At 40.3% G+C, this 23,168-nt stretch overlaps 2 protein-coding genes across 2 annotated transcripts; one reads left to right on the forward strand and one right to left on the reverse strand.

Annotated features, from left to right (window-relative positions):
* Positions 1-251: 251 nt before the first annotated feature.
* On the reverse strand, positions 252-16,016 carry LOC140930967 (RING finger protein 32-like). Its single transcript, XM_073380715.1, has 9 exons — positions 15,856-16,016; positions 14,995-15,202; positions 13,520-13,662; positions 12,121-12,153; positions 11,758-11,882; positions 3,898-4,006; positions 2,835-2,947; positions 1,126-1,189; positions 252-987 (listed from the first exon to the last, which is right to left on the reverse strand). The coding sequence occupies exons 1-9, from the start codon at positions 15,907-15,909 to the stop codon at positions 772-774; spliced, it is 1,065 nt and encodes a 354-aa protein (XP_073236816.1). The 5' UTR covers positions 15,910-16,016; the 3' UTR covers positions 252-771.
* LOC140930971 (translin-like) lies at positions 15,993-22,137 on the forward strand. Its single transcript, XM_073380720.1, has 6 exons — positions 15,993-16,175; positions 17,485-17,575; positions 18,162-18,261; positions 19,361-19,476; positions 20,553-20,638; positions 21,072-22,137. Exons 1-6 carry the CDS (start codon positions 16,068-16,070, stop codon positions 21,300-21,302), a joined length of 732 nt encoding a protein of 243 aa, XP_073236821.1. The 5' UTR covers positions 15,993-16,067; the 3' UTR covers positions 21,303-22,137.
* The last annotated feature ends 1,031 nt before the right edge of the window (positions 22,138-23,168 follow it).

Below are 23,168 nucleotides of genomic sequence, written 5' to 3' on the forward strand. Positions count from 1 at the left end.
TCGATTTGCACAAACAGTTAAGATCCGACTCAGTTTTAAATTTGATTAGAATAGCCGCGACAGACAATCAACAACGATGTGATGATATCATTCTTAGAATAAGGTAAGCAGCATTTCTCGTCACCTCCGCATAAGACAAAATCAAAGCCAAGGAAGCTAGACTCAGTAACATTGCCTTTCCCAAATATGAATGAAGCTTACAATAACGTACATCACAGCAAAATAAATAAATAAACAAAGCAATGCTGGTAATTTACTGCGGGTATTTAATCCGGCTTCAAGCGTCGCAATGTTTTACATCAAAGGACTTACGGTTTAGTGATATACATTATCTTTGAGAAATGCATAACATTTAAGCAAACCAGCCCTTCCGCTAAACTCGGACTCAAGAAATGTTGCAAGTCTTCAAACACACACACACCTTCGTCCAACACCGTGTTAAAAGAGCATGTTTGACCGTTTAGCCATAAACTTTGCATGCAAAACGCTCAATTGATTTAGATAAAATTTTGACCAACAAATGTAAGATGGTATAGCCACCTACTTGAAGGACTTGAAGGATTAAAAATTCAAAACCCGAGGAGAGTGGGAAGATTTCTTTGTCCATCCACTAAATAAGTGAAAAAGAAATAACAAACAATGTTCCTTGTCCACATGGAAGACAACATGATCTCGCGGTCCGCGTAAACGGGTTTACATTCTCGACAATCGTGATCAGTCGAGAAAATAGTATTATCACTGTTGTACAAGAATAAAAAGAATTTTCATCCGCTACAGAAGTTTCTTGTAATAATGTGATCGGCACACGGGACACACTGGTTTTCTGTCGAGTGAGAATTCTTCAAATGCATCCAGGCACGTGGCATGGAACACATGTGAACACGACAGCAGAACAGTGGGGCGAGATTGGTTCTTCTTTTTGTAGAGTCCCTTGGATGTAAGCGGCATGATACATATTGGACAATCCGTCACACAACGCTGTACAGCCTAAAAAAGAAAAAAAAAAAACATTTCAGATAGGCTACACTTAATTCATGACAAACATCGAACAAATACAAGGCTCGCCAACCGAGATAGCTGGTAAATCGTTTCCTACAAAAAACTTCCCATTGTTTCGGCACTCACCTGAAGTTGAACTTGCTCCCAGTCTGTTCCTTCTATGAATCCCTCAGCGTTTTTATCAAGCTGCCTGAAAACAAACAGTCAAAATAATGCGTCTATTATTAGCATAAATACGACTTACAATACTATACCGCATCACCGACTTTCTTGGGGAGTAAGTGAGTGTAGAGAATATGTATCTATAAGCTGTTGGTAGATTCTGAACTTCAACATACCCCGTTTGAACGTTTAACAACCGAACTGTTCATATTCCAATCCCTCGGATATTAATATACCCCACCCCAGCCCACCCTAAGGTAAGAATAGCGGGCAGGACAACCCTGAGGCATTTTAATAAAGTTAAAAACGCAACACAATTTTTGTACAGTCGAACCTCCCGAAAGCGACTACCACAAAAGGCAAAGACTGAGTGGTCGCTTACGGGAGGTGGTCTCTTACAAGAATCGAACCATGGAAGTTAATTGAATTGCATCAATGTCTAAGTTATGCCATGTGTAGTTCCACGTTGTCACTAAAGTTCTTCGTATATTCTAAGTAGCATAGTGCAGACAGCGAACATAGAGATCAGAGAATGTGTCAAGCGGTCGCTTACAAGAAGTTAAAAGCAATGGAAATTCATCAACCGTGAGGCCCAAAAAAAGGTCGTGGTCGCTTACGGGAGGTGGTCGTTTACTAGGGGTTCTAACTCTAAGGCTTTGACTGGGAAAATTTGTGTCTTTTGTATCGGCGGTCGCTTATGGGAGGTGCTCGCTTCCGAGAGGTGATCGCATATGGAGGTTCGACTGTACACCCTTTCCCAGTAACCGTAAAGGAACACACTTTTCCTGATATTCTGCAAAGCTTCGATCTCTACTCCAACAATTTTATTGAGGTACTCTATTTGAAACGAAATTCTCTGACAACTTTTTCCAACCCTAACACCGGGCGAATTCTTAACATAATACATTTTCTATTTTGTGCCAACCACCATTGTCCGTGAATTTCGCACCAAACAGGTATGAAAAGTCCTTTCAAATGGCATAACCAACCAGGAAGAAAAATAATAATAAAGGACTTTTGGTACCTCTTTGGCACGAAATTCACCAGTCAAAAATTAAATTAATAAGTTTATTTGGAAATCACAGCAAGCTTCAGATTATCAGGAAGCAGTTAACAGTATAACACTAGCCTATGTACTGTCTTAAGAGATCATCGATCGTGCGTATGAAAAAAAAAAAACAAAACAAAACAACAATAAAAAAACGCGAGGGATTGTTTGACCGCTAGCGGAAAAAACAGTTCTTTCTTTTTCTTTCTCGCGAGCTCGCTTCGCTCGCGTGTTCGTCGATTTCCGAAAAGCAAAAGAAAACAATGTCTGTGTAAAGACTAAACTAACAATGTAGGTTGCGTGGGCAATGCTTTATTTCCAAGGGGAATGTCTATTCTTTTCTTGCCTGTGTGGAGACGCTACACGCAGGCTATATTCGTTTTGAAATATAGTAAACTATGTTCAGTGCGATGGTGTTTGTTTCGTTATGTTTTTCCAAACAATTGTTAGATTCGGTTTTTGCGATTTCCGGAATAATTAAGGACTCTCGGTTAGTGTTTAAACATGTACCAGCTTTGGCTGGAAACGCTTTGTCTCATTATAATCTCGACCTTGATTATTCCACATATCGCAGAGACGGAATCTAATAATTGTTTTAAGTATGGAGGTCAATAGCTTGCATCACCTCATTGTATGGCGACTGGCAGCAATAGATTGGTCAATCTCTGATAGCAGCTCATCAACACTCTGATTTCTGGCCTCCATTGACTGCAGAAGCCGGGCATTAATGCTATGGAACTACAAAGAAAACAGTACATGCCACACAATTACATTCCAGTACGTGCTGGGCATGGAGAAAATAAACCTTTTAACAATTATAGAGTACTAAAGTGTGACGTCATAAAAATGAAATTTCTGAAATTATGGGATTTGTCAGGATATTCTGAAAGAACAATGTCCAAGAGGCCTACTTGCCAAAAATGAGCAGTTGGGGGCAAATTGTCTCTGAGATCGTAGCCCAGTTATGCTTACAAAACTCCATACAAACCCTTCTAAATTTTTTTTGGGTCGACCCAAAAAAAATTAGAAGGGTTTGTATGGAGTTTTCTGAGTATAACTGGGCTACGATCTCAGAGACAATTTGCCTCCAAATGCTCATTTTTGGCAAGTAGGCCTCTTGGACATTGTTCTTTCAGAATATCCTGACAAATCCCATAATTTCAGAAATTTCATTTTTATGACGTCATCACTTTAGTACTCTATTGGAAACAGAATCCCAAGTGATGGTGTGACCATTCAAATGAAACCTCTTCAGCAGTACTCTAACACGATGCTACATATTTAGTGCGTACAGTTGTAGTTCTAACTTTTGAGTCCGTGGATGATATGCTACGGTGTGACTATTCAAATGAAACCTCTTGTTCACGTGGTACTATTCATTTAGTGTGTAGTTCTAGTTATAATGGTAATACTATCAATTTTAGAATAGTATGAAGTTTCATATGTGGACGAAATCGTGTGTTGGCACCATTAATGAAATCTCCTCGATGTTTGGCAGCATCTACACTTGATAGTGTTGCCCGAAACATGTTTGGTATATTTGAAAAACTGTCGCCCCGAAGTAAAGCCAAAGGACTAACCTTTAAATTTTAAAAGCTCTATACCTGTTAATTCTATGCTAGGCAAAAAATCAGCAAATTGCATAGACACGTGCAGCTTTTTGCCGTGTGTATGGGAAATAAGTTTACCTTGTCTTCGTAAAACTTTTTTCGCAGTTTGGGATCATTTGGGGGAACAGACTCTCTCAGCTTCTTGTACCACTGACGTACTAAGTAACCACGCCACGCAGCTTGAATTCTGCTCAAAGACCAAACAAAAAACATAAATGGCAAAACAAAAAGCCCACCTGGGAAGAGCTATCCCGCGTAAAAGACGTTTCCATTGCCTTTTAGCCAAGTGGGAGAAGTGTGGGAGACACGCTAGACTTGCTACAAGTCGACCTCACGAGTTTGGCGAGCGGAGCGAGCGAAGCGGCAGACCGAGCGACGAAGTCGAGAGAGTTTTCGTCCCAAGCCATATCAAATCCGACGAAGGACTTTTTAGAAAGTCTAGAGACACACAAGGAAAAGCGAAAACATAGGAGCCCTCGTTACTCTTGTGCTTCTTTGGCTAAAAGGGCACGGAAACGACTACACAGGCAAGAGAACAACGTGCAAAAGGAAGCCTACACTACAGAGGATCTGTTCTGTGGAACAAGATTCCCTCAGAGATTAGAAACTTGCCTAGTTTAAATGTTTTCACAACTTCATTTCATGGGAAAGATTATCTTAATACACTATGACTCATTGTAACTCTCATTATAATATAAGTTTTTGTATTTTTAACTTTATAGTCAAGTAGTTTCTTAGAGTATTTTAGTATAATTTGTCACGGAGTTTTGTGTTACTTTTCGCGCGTGACATTTTTTGACCTTAGATGTAGCCGATCACGTTTCGAACACGTGATCATGTGACACTTTGAACGGAGTAGTTTTTCGATTTAGAGAATTGTAATTTTGTTGAAGGCACGTGTATCGGTTTAGAAGCCCGTTACTTTGTGGAACCCTATCGTTTTTGGCAAGTGTATCGGAATAGAAGCCCGTTACTGTAGAGATATATTGGTTTCGAATAAAATCTATCACATTTGGTCCCAAGAGCCGGATTTGGAGTCAGAACTAGCTGAATTATGCCTGGAAAACTAGCGAAGAACCTGAAAATACGTGCGGCGCATCGCTTACACGCAAGGAAAATTCTTTCATCAGTCGATGAACTTCTCATGGATTACGATGGGTCTGATACCACTAAAGACAAGATAAAACGGATAACTATTACACTCAATGAAAAATTAGCGACCTTAAAGACCTTGGACGAATCGATTTTGGCCGCAATCGACGAAGGAAATTTAGAACCAGAAATAGAGGAATCTGAAGAGTTTCGCGCGCGAATTCATGGCGCCCTTGTCAAGTTACAGAAATGTGAAAATTCTCATGGCAAACAAGAATCGCCTCAAGGAAGTCAAGGTGGGTCTGTTCCATCTAGTTCTAGTAACGGTGCGAAGCTACTAAAACTTCACATAAAAAGATTTGCTGGCGACCCAAAAAACTGGCAAACATTTTGGGATTCGTTCTCGTCTGCGGTGCATAAGAACGCTTCGCTAACTAATGTTGACAAGTTTAATTATCTGCGAAGTCTATTAGATGGCCCAGCTCTAAACTCTATCACTGGATTACCATCAACTGAACTGAACTATAAGGAGGCTATTGAAATCTTAACCGATAGATTTGGAAACAAGCAGATAATTATTAGCGCTCACATGGAGGCCTTACTCAAATTACAGCCTGTGAATGCCATGTCTAACGTTAAGGGAATCCGAGCTGTTCTCGATAATTTGGAAATTCAGGTTAGAGGTTTACAAACACTGGGAATTGATTCTGCACAGTATGGAGCTCTTTTGATTCCTATATTCATGGAGAAGTTGCCCGAAGAATTGCGATTGATTGTCAGCAGGGAACATAGGGATAACTGGGAGCTAACTTCTGTAATAAAAGCTGTCAAAAATGAAGTGGAGGCCCGTGAAAGGTGTGGTATGAATACATCTGTGGAGAAAAAATCCCCATTAAAGAAATCGTTTAACCCTGGCAATGAATCAACTGCGAGTGCATTGTTGAGTGGAAATCGTGGGGAGTTAAACTGTTTGTTTTGCAAAGGAAATCACCGAGCGTCTGAGTGCCAAGTTGTAACAAATATTGATGAAAGAAGAGAAATTTTGAAGAAACAAGGGAGGTGTTTCAATTGCCTGCGCCGTGGGGGGCACCTAGCCCGTAACTGTGACACCAAAATTCAGTGCTTCAAGTGTAGTGGTCGTCACCATTTGGCAGTTTGTAATAGTAGTATGGCAGACAGCAATAATATTCCTGCTGGGGCAACAGCCTCACCTGTATTGCATATTGGTTCTGGGATGCATGTTTTCTTACAAACTGCTCAAGTAAATGTCTCAATCCCGGGGAAGAAACTCTCTCATAGTCTCACTGTACGTGCAATTTTTGATACTGGAGCCCAGCGATCGTATATCAACCAAAAGGTAGTAAATACCTTGAAATTGAAAACTGTCAGGACAGAGAGACTGAAAATTGCAACATTTGGGGATCAGAACCAAGAGCTGGAAGCTGTCAACCTGGTCGAACTTTCTTTAACCAAATCAGGAACAGACTTTAAAACAACATTGAATGCATTTGCAGTCCCTCACATTTGTAATGATTTACAAGGTCAAGATTTGGAATGGGTTAAAGAAAGATATCCCAGCTTAAAAAACATCGAATTTGCTGATGTGTGCCCTGCCAGCAATACAATGCAGATTGATTTGTTGATTGGTTCAGATTATATCTGGGATTTCTTTGATGGCACGTCAGTAAGGGGGGAGGAGTCAGGTCAGGGTGGACCCGTGGCTGTTTCTACAAAGGTTGGATGGGTGTTGTCGGGTCCGGTGGAAAATCTCCCGAGGGAGAAACTTTCAAGTATTCAGTTTTCATCGACTCACGTGTTGAGGACGGAGTCAAGGGTTGTTGATGATACACTGCAAGGGGATTTGGATAGATTTTGGGATCTGGATTCTGTCGGCATTCGAGATAAGGATACTGTTCTTGAAGCCTTTGAAAAGAATTTGCGTTTTGAAGATGGCAAGTATTTGGTCCATCTACCTTGGAAGGAGCAACATGGGCTGTTGCCAGATAATTTTGAGAACTGTGTAGCAAGATTGAGCACGCAGCTTAAACGTCTTAGAAAGGATCCAGAGATCTTGAAAGAATATGACTCCATCATACAAGATCAGTTGCAGAGTGGTATAATTGAGCAAGTAGACTGTGCCAAGCGTCCTGATGTTGGAAGGGTGCATTATTTACCGCATCATGGGGTAGTACGCCGGGATGCCCTTACAACCAAACTTCGTGTTGTCTTTGATGCGTCATCAAGGCCCAGCAGTGATAGCCCAAGTCTTAACGAATGTCTTTACTCAGGACCAGCCTTAACTCCAACAATCTTCAATGTTCTCCTCCGGTTTAGAGAGAAAAGAATTGCACTTGTAGGAGACATTGAAAAAGCCTTTCTCAATGTGGGAGTTGCTGAAGAAGATCGTGATGTCCTGCGATTCCTCTGGGTGGACAGTTTAGAAGAAGAGAACCCCGGATTGATGTTATATAGGTTTTGTCGTGTGGTGTTTGGAGTCAATGCTAGCCCTTTTCTTTTGAATGCCACTTTGAAGTATCATATCAGTCAATATGAGGCTGACCCTGGTTTGGTTCAGAACTTGTTGAATTCATTTTATGTGGATGATTTGGTGACAGGAGAAAGGGGTGTTGAGGAGTGTCTGTCGCTTTATCAGAAGTCTAAGAAGTGCCTATTGGAAGGTGGATTTAACTTGCGAAAGTGGATTTCAAATTCACCTAAATTGCTTGAATTGATTTGTGAGGACCAAGTTGGAACTGTCGGAACTTGTGCTGTAGTGGAGGATACAGAGTCTTATGCGAAAACTACTGTCAATCATTTGGAGAAGCTTGATATGAAGGATGAACACAAGGTACTTGGTGTCAATTGGAACTGTGTTACTGATGAGTTCATTTTTAAATTTGAAGCCTTACTGAGACTTTCAGAAGACTTGGAGCCGACCAGGAGAAACTTGTTAAAGGTTACTTCAAGTTTCTTTGACCCCCTTGGAGTACTCAGTCCAATACTAGTGGAAATGAAGATTTTGTTTCAGTCTCTTTGCCAGGAGAAGTTTGATTGGGATGCACCACTCCCGGAGTCTGCCTGAAAGCAGTGGAACAGGTGGCTTCAGGACTTGAGAGAGGTGCAGCAAGTGTTAGTACCGAGGTGTGTGTATGCTGGATTAGAGGAAGGTGTTACGTCGTATGTTATTCATGGGTTTGGGGACGCTTCAGAGAAGGCTTATTGTGCTGTTGTTTACTTGGTTCTTGAAGTGAGTGGTGATTTTTTTTCCAGTTTTGTTTTCATCCAAAACCAGAGTGGCACCGCTGACAAGGCAGTCTATCCCTAGACTCGAATTACTGTCTGGGGTCATCTTAGCAAGATTGGTGTCCTCAGTTAAAGAAGCCTTGGCGTCACAGATTACAATTGACAAGACACACTTGTGGTTAGACAGCAAGACTGCAATCTGCTAGATAAAGGGTTCGAAGGAGTGGAAGCAGTTTGTGCAAAATCGTGTGAATGAAATCTTGTCTTTAACCGAAGAGAGCATGTGGAACCATTGTCCTGGCATTGAGAACCCAGCGGACATAGGATCTCGTGGAGAAGGTGCGGCTAAGTTAAAGAGTAATGTGTTGTGGTGGAAGGGACCATCGTGGCTGTCGGAGCCCATGAGAAACTGGCCCAGTTCTGAGGAATGTTCGGTAACAATTGCTGAAGAGTGTTGCGTAGAGATGAAGAAAGGCCAAGCTATCGTAGCAGTTGGTGAAGCGGTATTGTTAACTACAAATGGAACACCCAATATGGACACTATTATTACGATCACAGATTTTAGCTCCTGTGACAAGTTGTTTCGTATTACAGCCTTGGTGTTGCGCTTTGTCAAAAATTTAAAAATCAAGGCCAAGTTGCTAAAGGAAGGAACTGTTTACTTGGGAGAGGTTACTGCAGAAGAACTTGGAAATGCAGAAGTGAAGTGGTTAAGAAGTGTCCAGAAAGAATTGAAGTCCCAAGCAAATTACAGTCAGTTAGAGCGAGACTTTGGTTTGTACGAAGACAGTAGTGGAGTCCTAAGATGTAAGGGGAGAATTGCTAATGCTGATGTACCACATGAGACCAAGTTCCCAGCCTTACTACCAGAGAATCATTGTCTTTCAACTCTGTTGGTGAGAGATGCTCATGAAAGGGTGCATCACAATAGGGTTGAAGCTACGCTGGCCCAGCTGAGAACCAGATTTTGGATTGTCAAGGGACGACAGTTTGTTAAAAGAACACTTGCTAGCTGTACAGTTTGTCGTAGATATGAAGGGAAGAGTTACAGAGTGCATCCTCAAAGTGACCTACCCGAGTTTAGATTGAGCCAGAAACCTGCCTTTACTTATGTCGGAGTAGATTATGCTGGACCTTTGTACATTAAGGTGTCAGGACAGTCTGCGTTACAGAAGGTCTATGTTCTCCCGTTTACTTGCTGTTCTGTGAGAGCAGTACATTTGGAGCTTGCTACAGACCTGTCAGTTGATGTATTCATCCGTTGCCTGAGGAGATTCGCAGCTAAAAGAGGTTTACCAGAACTGATTACCTCGGACAATGCCAAAACGTTTAAGGCTGCAGATAAAATTTTGAGCAAGTTATTTTCTTACCCAAGAGTCAAGAAATTCCTGGCCAGTAAAAGAATTGACTGGAGATTTAATGTGGACAGAGCGCCCTGGTGGGGTGGCTTTTTTGAGCGATTGATTCAGAATACAAGGAGATGTTTGCGGAAGACACTCAGGAACGCTAAGTTAAACTATGACGAATTGCACACCGTTCTCGTCGAGGTTGAGGGAACTCTCAACTCTAGACCCTTGACTTACGTATCGTCAGATGATCCTGAAGAACCATTGACACCAAGTCACTTGATGTATGGAAGACGAATATTATCACTGCCGGAGGTAACAGGAAATCGAGAAGCCTCACTTGACCATACAGTGTCGTCGGAAGATCTCCCAAGAAGACGGAAGTACTTGGGATTGTTACTGGAACACTTCTGGAGGCGCTGGAGCAGAGAATATGTTACAGAGTTAAGGAACCTGCATCGGCAGAAATCCAGGCCTAGATCCAGTATTGCTGTATCTAAGGGAGATGTTGTTACCGTTTTCGAGGGCAATCTGCCCCGTAGTCAGTGGAAACTTGGACGAGTGGAGCAGTTGATCCATGGTGCGGACGATCGCGTTAGAGCAGCTGTAGTCAAGGTTATCAGTAAGAGTGGTAGACCTGTTACTATGAAGAGGCCAATGCAAAGGCTGTTTCCCCTGGAGATACCTGTCGTGAGTAATGATGAACAACCTCGGGAGGAGCAGATAATTGATGGCATCAGGCCACCCAGGCGTCTTGCCGCCCGGAATGCTGATTATATTCGGAGACTAATTGACCAGTGATTCGACTGGTCAAGGGGGGAGTGTGTCACGGAGTTTTGTGTTACTTTTCGCGCGTGACATTTTTTGACCTTAGATGTAGCCGATCACGTTTCGAACACGTGATCATGTGACACTTTGAACGGAGTAGTTTTTCGATTTAGAGAATTGTAATTTTGTTGAAGGCACGTGTATCGGTTTAGAAGCCCGTTACTTTGTGGAACCCTATCGTTTTTGGCAAGTGTATCGGAATAGAAGCCCGTTACTGTAGAGATATATTGGTTTCGAATAAAATCTATCACATTATTTTACACACGATTCCTAGGAAGACCATGTAAAAGTGACACGATTTCGTGTATAAATTAAGATGGATGTTGATGATGATGATAAACGTGCGCACAGGGTTCTAAGTCACCGTTTACTTTTTTATCAGGTAAGGGGGTGGGATGGGGGAGGGGGCTGGTCGGATTTGAGATGGACCATGAAAAAAAATGGCACGAAATCGCCACCAAGAAGTCTACTCGCCACCAGGTAATACAGTAACTCTGCAATAATTGACACTGTTTAATTACCTGGGATTGTCACTTCTTCCTCAAGCCCAAATATTTGTTCATCGATTTTAATTGACACCTTGCGTCGAACTTGCCACCTTTAGTTTTATTTTTTTCTAAATAACCGCGACTTTTTAATACCATTTTTAAAAGTACCATTTATTTATTTGCATTGTTCGAGAGGTGCGATTCAGTGTTTAGAATCCAACAGCCTTTCTTATGAAAGTTGGTTAATACATGTATTGTCACTTGAAACTTACCTCCTTAAATTTCATTGTAAATCCAAAGTGAAAGAATTTCTTTTAGAGACTTGTCCTTTAGATAAGTATTTCGATATATATTTCTTGGTGGCAATTTCGTTGGTGGCGAGGTAGACCGGATACCATCCACAAGTTGTTGAATTACATGTAGCTGCTTCAGATTGAAAAGTAAGTGCTAGCCTGCGTAGCATGGCGGTTTTGGTTGGGCGCGCTAAGTAATAAAGGCGGGCGAGGGAAGAGAAACCGCAAAGAGATTAGGGCGGGAGCAACTTGCATATGTTTTCTCGCGGTTTTGCCGCTCGTGCGCCCGGCTCGAGAAAACCGCCATGCTACGCAGGCTAAGTTAGCGCCCGAAGGCTCTCCAGTGTTTCTTTTAAAAAAATAAGACTGCTGCTCCCGCCTCACCGGCAAAATATATATCCCGTCAAAACTCAAGTCTCAGTCAAAATTGTTGGGGGTACTTGAATGTCTTCTCGCCTTCCTAATGTTGGTGTGCAAGATTTAGTGAGTTACGTTCGATAAACAACATTGGAAGGGAGAGGAGATGGACAAGAAAGAAAAAAATCAGCGTTCAGTGGAAGAGTCCCACCTATTTTTGTCTGAGACTGTAGCTACCCCATCAGTCTTAAAGAATGCCGTAAATCAAGCTATGGCAGAACAGCCACATACCTCGTTGTGCATTTAACTCTGTACTCTCGTGCTCCTTCATGGATTATCCGCCTTTGGTACTGCTCTTTCCTGCACATTGGACATGATTTGCGACCTGAAAACTTCTCAAAGGCTTCCAAGCAAGTCTGCAGTGAATAAATAAATAAATGCATAAAATAAATAAATATCAACATACATGTACAAAGGATATATTAATGTTTATTGAATTTTTGGAAATCAACGCAAAAAAACAATTCATGTCTTCTTCTAAAGCCACTTTGCTTGAGAAATAATGTCAAACATCCAATACAGTACGTGTACTTTGAACATCACAATATCGCCAAAAAAAATGCTTGCAAACAAAACAGGTTTCTTTTAACTCACCCTATGAAAAACATGACTGCAGGATAACAAAACCTAAAACATAAAGCAGAAAAAATTTCAACAAGAGTATATGCACACAAAAATAGTCACAGTTCTTCCAAGACAGTTTTACAATGTTTAACAGTATATGTAGAGTTTGCATTATGTGGAATTTTTAACATTGAGAAAATAGTTTAAAGATTTTGTTCATTTTTGTTTCTCTTGAAATAGAGCGGTTTTCACTTGACTGTCGTAAAACCAAAACCAAAGTAAATACACTAGCCAACCAAAGGGCGTAGTAAAACCAAAACCAAAACCAAAACCAAAACCAATTACTTTCGACAGTCAAGTGAAAACCGCTCTAATGATGCTGCCAACAACATCACCAAAATATGTAAAAAGAGGTCCATATTTTTTTAACGATAGTGATTAGGGTGTATTGAAAGTGAGGAAACTGTCAGTAAAGATGAATCCAAGACATCTCGCAACAACGAAAAGGCAGCAGTTGGAAGGAAAAGAGGCTGCAAGAGAAAAAACCGAGACAACGCATGTAAGAGAAACTTGGAGCTGGTTATGAAAAGCAGACTTGAATATCCAAACAGAAGCACCTACTCTTGCAGGCCAGGAAAAAGCTCTCAGAACCAACTATACGTGAAATACCATAATATTGACAAGATGGCAGAATCCCCCCAAAAAACAGAGACATGACAGTATTGCAAATGTAGTCCACTGGAAGTTATGTGAAAAATGTCATCTGGAAAGAATAAAAAGAAAAAAAAGAAGAAAGAAAGTGGTATGAACAAGTGCCTGACATTTCAAGTGAAACAATGAAGTGAGACTACTGAGGGATACGAACATCCAATGTGACCAAGTCATTGAAGCAAGAACAGACATTGTGGTTGTAAAAAACTGATCTGGAGAGAAGTGTGCCATTATCGATATTGCTCTACCAGGGGATAAGAGAATTAGTGAAAAGAAGAATGAGAAGTTTCAAAACTATCAGGACCTTAAAGAGAAATTGCAAGGACGTGGGACATGAGAACTGTGGAGGCGACACTGATCCTTGTAGGATCATTGGGAAGTGTGACAAAGAACTTGGATATAAGTGGCTGGAAAATTTGAACATAAGAATTAGTATTTCATTACTCAAAAAACTATGCCGCTAGAAATAGCAAGGATTTTAAGGAAAGTTTTAGAGTTAGAGAGTAAAGTAATAACAACCCGGCAATCAGGGTTGTGGGCTCCTCTTGCCACCCACAATAAATTATTTTAAACAGAACTAGATTGTCTCCTTAATAACAAGGCTAGTTAAAGTATGATTCTCTATATCCACTTTTAATATTTTAAAAAGCAAAATAAAAACTGTACAAAACACAGAGGATTGGATGCCTGTGCATCCATACTGATCTAAACGGCTTACTTGTTGTTGAAGTCCAAAGTCCTCTTTGCAGATAACACAAGGCTGTGAGGAGTCCTGTCTGGCATTTGACTTTTCCTTCACTTCTTTCCATTCTTTGTCAGATAGTAAAACTTCTGGAGCTTCAACAAGGCCAAGTTTCTGAGCTTTAAAATTGTAAAATTGTTATTTAACAACTAGACAATATTTGGCCTGATTTCTCCTGATTTAGAGAGAGCTTTGGAAAAATTGAATGAGATTAAAAGGCGCTTCTCAAAACTCTACATGGGAGCCAAAGCTACATTATTATTGTATTTTGCCAGAAGCTATGATTCTGATTTTACAGATGTATATGGGCCTGTGTAGCTTGATACTCTTGTTATCAATTGAGGGAATAGTTGAAAACTATACTGTAAGTTTCCTTTTATCCTCAACAGGGTATGAATTTCAAACCCTCAATACCAACTCTTTTTGCAAAAACTTGGGTCAATAATATCTTTATCACCCCAATTCCGAGGGTTGTCTAATATGCACGAACTGAGTCGGGTTGTATAACGTTCTAGTCGACCCGTCTACCAGAAGTCAGGTCGTGGATTTAAAGGGAAGGTGGTGGTAATGATCCATCAATGAAAATAGTTGACGCGACTTTCTGGTTGTTGGGTGGTGAGAGACTTACACAAAGTCGTGTTGTACGACCCATCACCATCCAACACAATCCGTCAAGATTTATATGGGAGAGCAGATAAGTGATGCTGACTTCCAAAGATTGAGTTTTACTTCCGTTTGGCATCTCACGACCTGACTTTCAGTAGACTAGTCAACTTCGATGACTGACAACTTGACTTAGTTCGTGTGTATTGGACACGAGTGCCCATTCAAGACTGACATACTGCTAACAGAACCAGAGATGCCAACATCAGGAGATCTTAAATTGGTAGACTCATTTGCATTACCCCACCCTCAAAAATATCCACAATAAAACCACCCCTTCGATTCTCTGGTCCATAGTCAAAATAAATCAACAAACACATTACACATCTCTGTAAACCAGCCCACAAACATGAATAAACTAATACAGACCATCAAAATTGGTTCCACAGGTGAACGAAATACTGTTGTTTTTGTAAATAATGGCCACAAAAGCTGTGAGTGCATGAAAGAAATTTTTAGATTTTGAGATAAATATAGACTAAATTAAAAATTGACACACAGAAAAGCTCAAAAGTTGATTGAGACATTGGGAAATTTGGTGACTTGTAAGGGAGACCAGGAGATTGGTGCCATACCTAAGAAACCGCTAGGTAATCTGGAAGAGATATTTGCATAATTAAGATTATAAATTATTATCAGTAAATTATATTGCAAAATGTAAGTTGTGGTTCAATTTTATCCATGGTTTAAATTTTATTTCCTTTTGTTTTTGGGTATGATAATGTATGATAAAGAGAAAAAATTTTACTAAGGATTACATTGAACCACAACATCTACATTACACTTGCCTAATGTCAGTGGAGCTGGTTTAGGATCAAGAACATATTCTTTTTTCTGATCTTCATCTTTCCTGCTGCGTTTTTCCGTTGATGTTAAATTTCTGCTATTTTTCACAGGTAAGCTGTGGTTGATTTTCTTTTTCTTCAGTGGATCATGAAGGGATAGTGAACGAACCATGTGATCCTGCAAAGCTACAGCAGCAAGAGCCATACTTGACTAGGGAAGAACGAAGGTAAAGTAATACAACTTTATTCACAACAACTTTTAAGTTTATTTACTTGATTGCATTCTGTATTTTAACTTAAACTCTTATCACTGAATCATCACTTGGAGGTTAACTGCTACTGACAGAATATCTCTTGAGGCACGATCTACACAACTCATGGCACTGCATCCCGATAAACAAGATAATGGAGCTTCTAAACATTCACACTGTCTTTTCCTACACATCACAATCATCACTGTCATCATCATTATCATCATCGATGTAATCGTCAGCGTCACTATTTCCGTGACAGTCATCAATATCTCCATTGGCATCACCACTACTGTCATCTCTGCCATCGAAAACATTACTGGCTATAACTTCAGTGTCAAATGACCATCATCGCTCCTTTTTTTTGTTGTTCCCATTTATTTAGATTACCGTCAAGAGTTCGACATTTTATTTCAAATAATAGCTTGTAAAATAAATACATTCTCCAGTCAGACAGTCTTTACTTTTGCACGAAGAGAATTAATGCTTTGCAGCTTATATTCGGCTTGATAGTGAGGGATAGCATTACAGAAGAGGACAAATAAGCTTATGGAACCCGAAAATCTCTGAAGCGACTGGGTAACATCTGTAAAGTTTGTTAGTGCCAACTTACCGTGTTCTTTCTAGATTTCCTTTCCGACATTTTTTGCGGCTTCGTATATGCCATGGAAATCAATCTTTTCTCATCTTAGCTAAACCTTAGGAAGTATTAAATTCTCTGTCGGGGATTGTTGACAAGGACGCCATCTTTGAAACTTAGATCCAATGCGCACAATCAACAATGAATTACCGCTGTTCAAGTGGTAATCACTGATTCATTCAAAGATGGCGGAGTCGGAGACGAGTGAGAAGAATGAAGCAGAAAGCAAGGCCGTGACTTCCTTATTTGCCTCCTTCCAGGAATATTTGTCGTCTGACCAGGAAATAAGAGAGGTAGGATGAGAATACTCTGTGCACTTGTGGAGTTAAAGTATCATGTAGAGCCCAAACTGTTTTATGAAATATCGCGCACATGTTGCGTTACAACAATACACGTGTTTCAAAATCTCCTCTCCCTAATCCCCTCAGGAAGGCCCGATACTCTGGCTAGTGTTTTAATGTTGGAAGTAGGAAGATGGTGCCTCATGAAGGAACTGGTTTACAAACCTTTTGAAAAGTTTGCCAGTTACTTAAAACAAAAATCAATCTTGGTGTAGTGTATCGAGAACTGCGAATCGTCAGTCTAACAAGTAAAAAGTTCACGTGACAAGGCTGTCACGCAATCTCATGGGAGCGTTAAAATTAATCAGCAGGTCGGGTCCATCTTCCAGGAAGTTTCAAGTGTAAAAACTTACTTATGATCATGTCAGCCCAATTTTTTTTAACATGGCAGGTATACAGCTGTACATGTAGAACTAATGGCCTGTTTACATGGAGGTGGGGTAGCTCAGGTTGGTGAGGTAAGCTGTTTAGGTGAGGTAACCTGCCTTTCCATATAATCTCTCATATGGTCACCCCACCTATCATGTAAATACGTCAATTAAAATGAGAGATTATTTGGACAGGCAGGTTACCTCACCTAAGCTGGCCCCATTATCTGCCTAGGCTCCCTCACCTCCATGTAAACAGGCTCTATTAGTGAAGAACTGTCCTGTGGACTGGTTGTTACAATGCGAGGGATTGTTGTATTGCCTGTGTGTTGTACATCGATGCCCATTTTACACTCCATATTTCGAGTTACGAAGAAATGTTGCAATCAGTTTAATAGACCTTGTCTCCGTTTTCGATGCCATCTTGATGAGTGGGCAAACGTGGGAGAAATGACAGTGTTTGTATGAGAATGTAATGTTGAATAATTTCTGTAGATGGCTGTTCTGAGAAAACAAAATTTTGGGGTGTACCTGTGCTTAAATTTCTCCAGAGGCTTGCTTTAGATTTTTCATATACATGTATTTGTCTGTAATTTTCCCTGGACTTTCTTACAGACAAATGTATAGAAAATTTTAAAAAGTGGTTCTAGGTCTTCTAGCGTATGTAACACCCTCATTTTTTTTCAGTAGAATCCTCAGAAGTGAATCTTTAGTTTACAATCCATATTATGTTTCAGAACAGCTGTTCTACAAAAATTATTCAACATTATATTCTCATACAAACACTGTAATTTCACACAAGTTTGCCTACTCGTCAAGATTGCATCAAAAACTATGACAAGGTCTATGTTACAAGTACCTGACAGCCATTATTTATATTTATTATCTGTCAGGAAATCCGCACAGTAACACGTGAGTTAGAGCAGTCAGCGAGAGAAATCCTAGCTGTGTTACAAGCAGTCCATCAAACACCTAACCCTGAAGGTACATGCACATGTCTGCCATGGCTCTTCATGAACCAACTCCCTTATCAACATAAAACTATAACATCAATTTATATATATCAAATTTGACAAAGCATGAGGTCAGGATGCCTGGATATTGGCCAAGTTCCTGTCAAGAAGTGACAAAAATGGTTAAATCTGACAAAATTTACAAACCTGGTGAGAATTAACGAAGAATTTGGTGAATATTCAAGTGAGATGGCAAGTTGCATGCATTTGTAGACATACCTCAAAATAGAAGTAATAGTAAATGGTTGAAATCTAGAGGTGTTGTTTAACCATAAGGTGTCTTCTTCACTTTAATAAACATTGACATTGTATTGGTCATATCACTCTCTAGAACTCCCCCCCCTCGAAACCCTTGGAACTCCCCCCTGCGGGAAAAGGTGCTAGTGGGTTTAGCTCAATTGCAATTATTGTGATGGTTGCTGTTGGAACCCACATAGTGGATCATATGTGCCTTGTAAATAGCCCCAAAGATTTATTTTGCGCTTCTCTCATTTATGCTGTATGCATGTGATGATTAAAGTAATTCTCTTTATACATGTCCTGTCTTACTCTGGCAGTTGTTAAAAGGATATGTGATAAAAGCAGACATATGTTTTCCACTGTCAAGTCACAATATAAGAATCTTATGGAAAAGATTCCTGTAGGGCAATATTACAGGTGAACTGGTCCATCATTGTTATTTATACAGTAAATATTAGTCATAATTTAGTTATCTGACTTCTTCTTTAAGTATAAATCTTCAATTAAGGTCTTTTCAAATCAGTTATACCAAGTAGTACTTATAATCACTCTGTAGATATTAAATGAATTTTCTGTTCACAAGATTCAACCAGATTATTTTATTATTCAACCAGATTATTTTATTTTTCAACCAGATTATTTTTACTGCAAAAGCTAATTCCGGAATGAATTATAAAGATTATGATCAAGAAAAAATAAATGGACATAATTTTTATATTTTAATAAATACATAGTAAACCATTTGCTCCAGAGCCAAATTTGCCAAAAATCTCCTTTTGAAGCAATTCAGGCTGTTTTCTGGTCATAATGAACCCAAACTGCCCAAAGCGTTTATAAGACACAAACTCGTAGCCTTCTTTTCTGAACGCAAAATATCAGCTTCTGCTGGAACCAGTTCGAGCATTTCAGCTTTCTCTCCCCCTCTTCTATCGCTTCTTCCCGTTTTCTTTTCTTTGTTTTGCATTCACTAGAGATAGATTTACATGTAGTCCAATAACGCTGGAAAGATAAATAAAGAAATAAATACTAGGTTTCACTTCGGTGGAAAGAGTTTACGAGGAAGCTTTTAGTATCTTAGGATTAGTTGGAAGGAAGTGTAGGTGGGTAGTAGAACAAGGTTTACATGGGAATTTTCAGGTCAGCTTTGCACTGTATGAGGCTTTCCCCCCCCCCCTCCCTCCCCGCCTTCTTTTTTTTCTTTTTTTTTTCTTACCTCCTGGACTGAATTGGGCCCGTTCTGGTATGGTTTTAAAGCTCTCTTCCCCCTTCATAAGTTAGGTTAGCCAGCGAAGACATCCGTTTCTCCTCCCTCTTTGCCGAAACGAATGTTTTCGCAGGCTAAAGTTAGATGACAAAGTTGACCTTGACCGTTAAAACGACGTCATAAGCGGTAGTAAGGAAGTGGATCCTCACGGGCGGCTCAGGGGCAAATAGGTTTAAGTAATGCTAAATGATACTGCTCCGTTTTTTTTCATTCTCATACTTTTGCTCTGAATGTTTTGTACACGTATTGTAGGTTTTGTGATCATTGGCGCTTTGTGAGCCAGCGATTTGCTTTCCTCGGTGCGTTTATTTTGTACTTAGAAAGTGAAAGACTCATTACGAGGCAGGAGCTGGCAGAAATGGTTGGAGGTCAGTTTTTTTTAAAGAATAAAATGTGTAAAACATAAAAACAAGGAAACGTAGCGGAGGGTCCTGGAAGTGGGATGAGAGAGAGGTGTAATGGCATCGAAGTGTTTTAAAACTCAAGTGGAAGCAAGAACCCGAGTGATTGATTTGACTGCTTAGTTTTGAACAATTTGACGCCATTTCTATGATCGATAAGAGTATAGAACGTGGGAAATTGTTATCCATTTGTTTTCTTGTAATATCATTCTTGACAGTTTTTGACTTCCTTTCCGGTGAAGTTTCTCAGAATATCGCTCGACTAAGGGCCTGTTTACATGGAGTGGGGGACCCCGGTCTAGTGGGGTTGGTTTCTTTTGTTTTCACGCTCTGGGGGACACAAAACAAAAGAAACCTACCCCACTAAACCGGGGTCCCCCACTCCATGTAAACAGGGTCTAAGAAAAAGAGAAACAAATGACGCCACCTTTGCGTCATTACAATGGTCTGCACTATTATCGACCATATCTCTCGATCAATGAACTGGCGAAAAATCGCTCAGTTATTGTAAACAAACTCTTTCACTTTTAAAAAGATAAGAAAACTGAGACAGCACGTTATCATTTATATTAATATAGCTGAAAAGTCCACAATCTTAACGTGTAGGACTGTTCGAATGGTCAGTCTGGTCACTGGTATATTATTATAATATGCCTTCCATTTTTTTAGTTCACTTAAACACTCACGTTGAAGTCCTTTCGTTTCGTTTACAGATTGCGCGCTGGCCAATATTTTTTGCTAAAGTACATACCCAACCCAATATATGGGCGAAAAGCTTTATCGCTGCGGTCTTGATTTATCATCTGGAGTTTGGTCGTTTCGAAACAAAGTCGTTTCGATTCAGGCCGTTTCGATACGAAGCAGTGAAATTGCACAGAAATTTCGATCAATACAAGTATAGTTTGCGGGTGAACATGAAAAACCTTTTGGGTGAAAAGTTTTCGTTCCTGAAGCCAAGTACTCTGAGCACGAAACGTCGAACTATTTACACCTGAACTGAATAAACTTGTATCGAAACGACCTCTTTTCTCTTATCATTTCAGTTCAGGTAGATCGCAGTACATCTGATGGTTTTCACATTGATCTGGATGATTTTTTAACCGGTCTCCTTCTGCTGGCTAATGAGCTGGTGAGTCTACATTTAAACGTAATATTCTGCTGGCCTTTACCGTGGTTACCAGATACTTTTCTTGGCCAGTTTCTGATTTCAGTCAAGTCTTTATAGGGACTCGTTCGTAGCTTCGGCCTAAGGCCAATATGTACATTCAAGGCATCCCTGCTGCACTCCATCGCCCGCGCGCGAGAAAAGTATCACCCCATGGTAAGGTTATCTAAGACAGTCTTGGATTCTGGATTCCACGCTGCGGATTCCGGATTTTAGATACTGGATTCCGGATTCTTTGGGCTAAATTCCGGATTCCAAGGCCCAGGATTCCGGATTCCACAAGCAAAAATTTCCCGGATCTGGAACCCCGATTACTTTACAAGGGGCGACCGGGTAGCTTGCCGTGTCAAACCACGTCATATTCCAGGCTAAAATTTCCTCTTATCTTCTCTTCCAGTCGCGGTTTGCGGTGAATAGTGTAACAGCTGCGGATTATGGCCGGCCGTTCAGAATAGCTGCGTTTGTAGCAGAACTCGACGCGGGTTTCAGACTGTTAAATCTCAAAAATGACTCACTTAGAAAGAAGTTTGACGGCCTCAAATACGACCTCAAGAAAATCGAAGAAGTCGTGTACGATCTTACCATAAGAGGACTGAAACCAGCTTCTGCAGTCACAGAAACAACTTAAGTTGTCAAAGTGTTGTTGTAATAGAATTTGTTGTTGTTGTTAATTTATTTGTTTTTCTTTTCCTGGAAACGTTTCCAGGGCAGATGAAATCATTCCTCGGTACCACTGATATTGAGGAATGATTTCATCTGCCAACTTGTCGAAAACCCTCTTATTCTGTTTACCTATGAGCGGGCACACTGGGTAAATAAGTTTGGTTTAAGTGCCCAGAGGGCCTGATGTTTTGGATCATTATACGTTTCTGGGAAACTGCCCACCTACCCCTCTCCTAAGCCAACATTTTACCCTAAGTGAGAAGTAAGTGTTAATGTTGGCTCAGGGAGGGGGAGGGGACTCCGCTTATGAAAGGGGTGGGAATGCTCGTCGTCTCGCTTAGGGGTTTAAATTTCGGATTTTGGCCTCACTTAGGGTGTTCTGGGCAAAACGCCATCATATTTAGCCGTGAAGGTCTCGTTTTGGGTTGCACGCGAAAAAATATAGAAGTATTTATTATATAGACACGAGTGTTTTACTGGAAAATATACCACTCGTAAAATTCATAAAAACTACATCCGGGACCAGATTGGTTTATTTTCCATAATCTCACACGTGAGTTTATCGATGACGTAATTTCGGTCATTTATTTCTATTATTTTATCAATGTCTCTTTGTCTATATAATAAAAAGAACATTACACGGCGGCTTGAAGATATGAATTTTATTTTCTCGTAAAATTCATTCGCCACCGTGTAATATCCTCTATATATTTGATATGTATATTTTTTTTAATTCGTTTTATTTACTCCATTCAGATAATCCAAGTTTTCTTATTTGCCTGTGTTTTAACATGGTTTCTTTTAGGAGTCCAAAAAAGCTTGGGCCACGCCCAGATCGGTCTCCCTTAGGGGTTTAATTCAAAATTTCCGACGAGCATCCCCACCCCTTTCATATGCAGAGTCCCCCCCCCCCCCCCCCCCGGTGGGTTGGCTTAGGGGAGAGGGAGGTGGGCAGATTCCGAGATTCCAGTCCTCAATAGGTCAATGATCTAGCTCACCCGAGATATTTTATCGCTGGGAAAAAGAAATAGTAAAAATTAATGTGAAAATCAAAATGGCTATGTAACGAATAACTTTGTATGCACGCGCATCTTTCACTGTCATAGGCAATCAATTACGAAGATATCAGCCTTTTTTAGCTCAGCCGAGGTTTATTTTCTTTCTTAAATCTAAATTACATTGATAGTGAGGAGCCGTTGGTTAGTCGTGATGAAATTCCTCTAATCATAGATAGTTAAAATTATTCTAGTATACTAAGATCTATTTTCGATGGAAAAAAATTGCAGCTTTACACAGCAGATGCTTGCTTCCTGACGCGTTAATCAAATACCATACAAATTTACTGTCATATTGTCTTTTGGGTTGTTTTCGTTGTGTCTTGTCAGCAGGGGTGGTGTAGTTGGACCAGTGCCCTGACGTCCTCGTCCCTTTCCTAGGGTGGATGTGTCATTATTGTCTTTCCTAATAGGGAGACGAAGTCGTTACGTCACGTTGCCATGGTAGAAAAGTTTCTGGATCTCAACAAACCGTGCTCCTGCAATTATAGCAGCAAAAATGAGAAGTATGAGTTTCCTTTGCATAATGGCGCTCAGGAACAAAACGGTAGCCTATACGTTTGTTTCATCATTCGACAATCCAAGTGGCCGTCTCTGTCAAGAAAGATTGTTGAGATCATTGTACCATGGTAACGTGAAGTCACACTTTTCTTAGGAAAACCAACTGGGTTCTTTTCAAGGAGGCCTGGAAAGAAGGTGATGGATTCGCGAATGAAGAAAGGGGCAATGGCGTTGTCCCAAATGCGCAAATTTGGAAAAAAAGTAACAGCCAACTG

Source organism: Porites lutea, chromosome 3 (assembly GCF_958299795.1).
Source record: "Porites lutea chromosome 3, jaPorLute2.1, whole genome shotgun sequence".
NCBI lineage: Eukaryota > Metazoa > Cnidaria > Anthozoa > Scleractinia > Poritidae > Porites > Porites lutea.